We start from the raw sequence: 5,985 nt of genomic DNA on the forward strand, positions 1-5,985 counted from the left end.
TTTCCAAGTTCCTTTACATTTTGTATACTTAGAAGTTGAATAAATTTCCAAACCCTAATTTTTCTTATATAAATAAAACTTTTTGAAATACTTCAATCTTAAATCGTGATAAAAATAAATTGTAGAGTAAAAAGAAATTCAAAGCTTAATTTTCCCAACACCTACCAGTTTCAACATTCAGATTTGCAAAAAGCCTAATTCCAACGACTTCTTTTTATATGCCAAAAAATCTATGGATTACGCAAATATAGTCATAATTTATCAAGCAAAGCAGCATTTTTGGCTAATGCACATTTGAATTGCAAGTCTATAATTGCACTCATTTCTTTTCCTTGTTGAATTTCCCCCTTTCTGAATTATGTTAGTTTAACATCAGATCACCGTCGGGTCGTTCAATTCTAGAGCGCTGTGTCCATAAATACGGGGTTTTATGTTGTCTGTTTGTTGTGTCAAATAGGAGTCTAAAAGAAATATTTTTATCGCTTAAAAGACTAAAAATGTTTAATTAAGTGATAAAGCATTCCATAGTCTCTTTCGATGAGAGTTTTTTTTTAATTTTGAATTTAAAAATAATTTTATCTTATTCTACAGAAAATACCAGGAAAGGGAAACAATATTGATCGCCCTACGTTCAAAGGATATAAAGTTCGATGTTGAAGTTCATAGATACAAAAAATTGTTGTACATGTACTAGTATTTACGAATTAGAACTTGGTTTAAAGTGAAAGCATTTACCAAAGTCAAACATACGGAGGGCAAAAATCAGATTGTGTCAAATTCACACAATTATGCACTAATTTCATACTCATTGTATGTATTTTAAAAATCTTGTCGAATGACGTGTTTTTACTGCAAAAGAAACGGTACTTTTCTAAATAAAACAAGAATTTTATTCCTGCTTCTTATGGTCCATGCGTATGTTGCAAACCAAGCAAAACTGGTTGTGGCCGACGAACCATTAATATGCCGATTAAAATTTTAATGTTTTACATTTTGCGTCAGATGTGAGACTATATCTTATCTATAACCATTGCTTCGTTCAAATTCTCGAACGCATAATTATAAAAATATGAATGAACAAAGCCTTCTGCATAAGATATTTAATCGGTATTCTTTTCTTTTCATTATTTAAGAAAAGATTATATATAAAACAGAAATGACATTTACCTATATATCAAGACTGCTACCAGTACACCAACAAAAGGTCCTACCCAGTAGACGTAGTGATACTCCCAAACCCCTTCAATATGTTCATACTTTAAGGTGGAAACAGCCGGACCCAAACTTCTTGCTGGATTCATAGATCCACCGGTCACAGATCCTCTGATATGAAATTATGAAACAAATAGGAAATTAAGAAGGATATGGAGATAACGAACAGTACTCAATATCAAAGTTCATAAAACAATACAAAATTAAAGCAATACAAAATAGCAGCAAAGCAAACACGGACCTCCGAAACATCAGAGGTGGGATCAGGTACCATAGAACTTTATTTACTACATTTCGTCATGCTAATTAACTCCCATATTTCCTTTCTTATTTGCAGACATATTATATACAAGCTGACAAAAACAGGTCTCCAGCAATAACCATTATAAATCTTTACTTTAGTACATATCAAGATAGGTCGCTCTCGTGGTGCAGTGGTTAAAACATTTGCTGTATAGCCGCGGATAAAGGAGTTAACTTGATCCCTACGTCATGAGTTCGAACCTCAGTCAAGTCTTTCAGATGAGACCGTTTTAACTGGGGTCTCGTGTCACCGTAGGCGCTGTCACGAAAAAAAATCCTTTCTTCTCAAAAACCTTGAGGTTCGAATATAATTCTAAAAACTGCAGACCTCCATCGACATGCCCTGACGCCTCAAAATGAGTTTTAAAAAATCATGAGAGGGACGTTAAAGAAACATACAAACAAAAAAAAAACTGACGCCTCAAAAGGAGTTTTAAAAAATCTTGAGAGGGACGTTAAAGAAACATACAAACAAAACATATAAAATAGCACTTACCCTGCCATAACTCCCACCGTGACGGCAAAACCAATCGCCAGAGGTGCCAGCTTGTGTTTCTTTTCGTCCATCGTTGTTATTAATACGGTCAGAATAAGCATGAAGGTCAGGATGGCCTCCGTCAGAACACCCCAGCCGGGCCTCTTGCTAAGTAGTGTAGCTCCTCCGTGAAGTAATTCGTAGTCTTGTACTGATAATATACCCTTATTAAAATGTAAGGAAATTTTGCTATGTAATATATTTTTATGAAAAAAAACCCCCAAACAACACAAGGGATTGTAATATGAAACACGAAGCAAAAACGTAACAAAGTTGGGTTTTTTAAAATTTATTTATTTTCTCATTTTTTTGACAAATGCGTTATACCTGACGTCACATGTCATTCATCACATGTGATTCAAAAATAATCACCAAAGTTAATTGTTTTGAAATTAGGTCAAACATGTATGTCAAGGGGGAAAGAACTCATAACATATTAGGAAACATCTTGTAAAATATGAAAGTTTTATCTTATCTCCACAATTGCATACAGTTTTAAGAAAATATAACATGTTGAAAAGTAAGTATACAGTAACTTGTTGGTCAAGGTCACAAAATCATAGTTCATTTAATTAGTTCTTGTCCCAGGTACTATACTTTTTTTATATGAAAGCCTTTTCTTTTCGTACAACCAATCAAAATAAATATTAAATTTTTAAAAAGCAATTCAAACTTAAAGGTGATGGTTTAAAAATCATAGCATATTTTGAAAGTTTTGTAATTTACGTCGAACAGGAAGGCCAAGGGGTCAAAAATGACAGCAAGTCAAAGGTCAAGAATAAAAAATCATAGTGAATTTAGAAATTTCTTGTCACAGGTAATATATGCACATGTATAATATGAAAGCTCAAACTTTTTTCTTTCAAAAGTTATAGTCAATTTAAAGTAATGTTAAAATTTTTGAAATGTAGGTCAACCTTCAAGGTCATAGGTTAAAAATCATAGTACATTTGAAAAAGTCTTGTCACAGGTAATGCATATGTTTATTATCAATGTCATTGATATCTTTTCTCATTCAAATTTTTTTACCAAGACAAAGTTTTTGTAACAAACTGAGAGACGTGCGAACGGACAGAAGAACAGGATTTATCGATTGATGGTTTACGTACACAAAATAACAGTTTAATATACATGTACGTATATCGTAGAAGACTAGCAACATTATACATCAACAAAATTATCAAGCTCATCCTTCCAACTATTTCAAAGGCCATATCTAGTCAATATAACGAAGCATAGATGCAATTCCAAGGTTAAAAAAATCATTCTTTGATCGATTTAAAGAAGATTTATTGTATACTGTTTAACGTCCCTCTGCAGAATATTTCACTGATATGGAGACGTCACCATTGCCGGTGAAGGGCTGCAAATTTAGGCCTTTGCTCGGCACTTATGGCCTTTGAGCAGGGAGGGGTCTTTATCGTGGAACACCTGCTGTGACACGGGACCTCGGTTTATACGGTCTCATCCGAAGGACCGCCCCATTTAGTCGCCTTTTACGACAAGCAAGGGGGTACTGAGGACCTATTCTAACGAAGAAAAAATTGATATAAACTGAGTTAAAATTTTGAAGTATACATACAAGAACCAGAGCTGCCCCAATCAGGCCTCCAACCAACTGAGCGATGATATAACATACTGCAGAAAGGAGGGACACACCCCCACACAGAGCCACAGCAGAAGTAATGGCAGGGTTAAAATGCCCGCCACTACAAAACGTACATGCAAGAAAGTTTTATAAATTCCAGTTTAAGTCCTTTTTACATTGGAAAAATACAAAATATGGAACTGCACTTGGTCTCAAGTACGACGGCGTATTCGTGCCATATTGGCAATGTAAAAAAATTATAAATCGTTTGTACGATTTAGGAAATCGTCTGTGCAATTTAGGAAATCGTCTGTACGATTTAGGAAATCGTTTGTACGATTTAGGAAATTGTTTGTACAATTTTTTAAATCGTTTGAACGATTTAGGAAACCGTTTGTACGATTTGTTAAATCGTTTGTACAATTTGTTAAATTGTTTGTACGATTTTTAAAATTGTTTGTACGATTTTTTTCTTTTCTGATCAAAATTTGTCTGTTGTCTGTCGTCATCGTCGTTGTTGTCGTTGGCGTCGTTGTTGTAAACTTTTCACATTTTCACCTTCTAACTTTCATCGCTGAACTAATTTCAATCATACTTGCTACAGAGCTTCCCTGGGTAAAGGGGATTCAAGTTTGTTCAAATGAAGGGTCAAGCCTTGTTCCATGGGGAGATAATTATGAATTAGAGAAAAATTAATGGCGTTTTTTAAAAATCTTCTTCTCAAGAACCACTGGGCCAGGAAAGATGAAACTCACGTGGAATCATCCGCAGGTAGTGTAGATTTATGTTTGTTCAAATCGTGACCCCCAGGGCAAGGGTGGGGCCACAATGGCCAATCCAATTTTAACATAGGAATATCTATAGGAAAAATCTTTCAAAATCTTCTTCTCAAGATCCATAGGGACAGGAAAGATGAAACTCATGTTGAATCATCCCCAGATCGTGTACATTCAAGTTTGTCCAAATCAAGACCCCGGGGGAAGGGTGGGGCTGCAATGGCCGATCAAAGTTTTACACAGGAAATACATCTTTTTTAAAGAATAGCAAAGCCATGATTAGTTATATTTATATGGATGCATTATAACATTGCTACAATATTCATACAGCTTAGTTAACAAGACACAATTTAATATGATGTTTCTGTACCTGTTTTACTCTAGCCTGCAGCGAAGAGAATTCTCTGCTTTACCAGTTTTCTTATAGATGCAATAAGCTTCTGTTCCGAATCAGAGGAAAAATCGTCCAAACGATTTTCTAAATCGTTGCAACGATTTTTAAATTGTACTTTAAACGATTTCCTAAAATTGTTTGAAGGATTTATAAAATCGTTTGAACGATTTATAAAATTGTTTGAACGATTAATAAAATTGTTTGAACGATTAATAAAATCGTTCAAACAATTTTATAAATCGTTCAAAATAAAATTGTTTGAACGATTTATAAAATGGTTCAAACAATTGCATAAATCGTTCAAACGATTTAGGAAATCGAACAAACGATTAAAAAAATTCTACATTGCCAATATGGCACGGATACGCCGTCGTACTGTGTCAAGCCAAGTATAAATCATTTTTTATTTGAATTTTATCATATTTTTTTTATCATTCATGAACAACTTAAAAGGTAACATAGAACAAAAATCAATAAATTTCATAGAGATTTGCACTTTGTAAGACTTCTGATTGTTTTATTTTTAAAGATTTTTAACTGTACACAATAATCTGATAATATGTCGGATATTCAAACCTACCTGAATTTTCCTAGCCCTACAATGAGGAAAACATAAGCAAACCCCTGAAGGAGACTCGATGCGATGCTGTAATCTGCAGGAATTAAACACACAGAAAACACGAACAGTGTGGTTCCTATGAACTCGGCCAGGACAGGACGAACGACTTTGTTAAAGAAGGAAGAAGCAGGCGTCGTCTCCTGTCTATGAGTTAGACTTGTGTCCCCCTCAGCCATTTTTTACAGAGATAAAATATTTAAATTGCGCCTTACGAAATTACAAGTGTATTTGTTTTTGTGCAAGGGTTGTTCTGAGCAATATATTGCAGTGTGATAACCTAAAAAAACAACTTTGATTTGAGGAATGCAGAATATTACGGAAGCAAGATAGGATCATTTTTACCAAGATTTAAAAAAATAAAACATTTTAACGAGATATGTATATCCACTTAATTTCTTAAGAAAATCGTCGCCCGAGTGGCGCAGTGGTTATTCTAGAGCGTCTGCTTTAGAGTCGCGAAATAAGGAATCAATCCTTACGTACGTCGCGGGTTCGAATATTCAACTGTGGGACGTGGAGACCGTATGAACTGAGGTCCCGTGTCGCAGTAGGCGCAGG

At 34.5% G+C, this 5,985-nt stretch overlaps 1 protein-coding gene across 1 annotated transcript; it reads right to left on the reverse strand.

The window, feature by feature from the left end:
- Positions 1 to 6: 6 nt before the first annotated feature.
- LOC134242658 (aquaporin-8-like) lies at positions 7 to 5,779 on the reverse strand. Its single transcript, XM_062724758.1, has 5 exons — positions 5,389 to 5,779; positions 3,633 to 3,759; positions 2,012 to 2,214; positions 1,168 to 1,323; positions 7 to 461 (listed from the first exon to the last, which is right to left on the reverse strand). The coding sequence occupies exons 1-5, from the start codon at positions 5,601 to 5,603 to the stop codon at positions 362 to 364; spliced, it is 801 nt and encodes a 266-aa protein (XP_062580742.1). The 5' UTR covers positions 5,604 to 5,779; the 3' UTR covers positions 7 to 361.
- Positions 5,780 to 5,985: the final 206 nt, after the last annotated feature.

This window comes from Saccostrea cucullata, unplaced genomic scaffold (assembly GCF_032062105.1).
Source record: "Saccostrea cucullata isolate Sc308-1 unplaced genomic scaffold, CSIRO_AGI_Scuc_v1 ctg22161, whole genome shotgun sequence".
In the NCBI taxonomy this organism is placed as follows: Eukaryota; Metazoa; Mollusca; class Bivalvia; order Ostreida; family Ostreidae; genus Saccostrea; species Saccostrea cuccullata.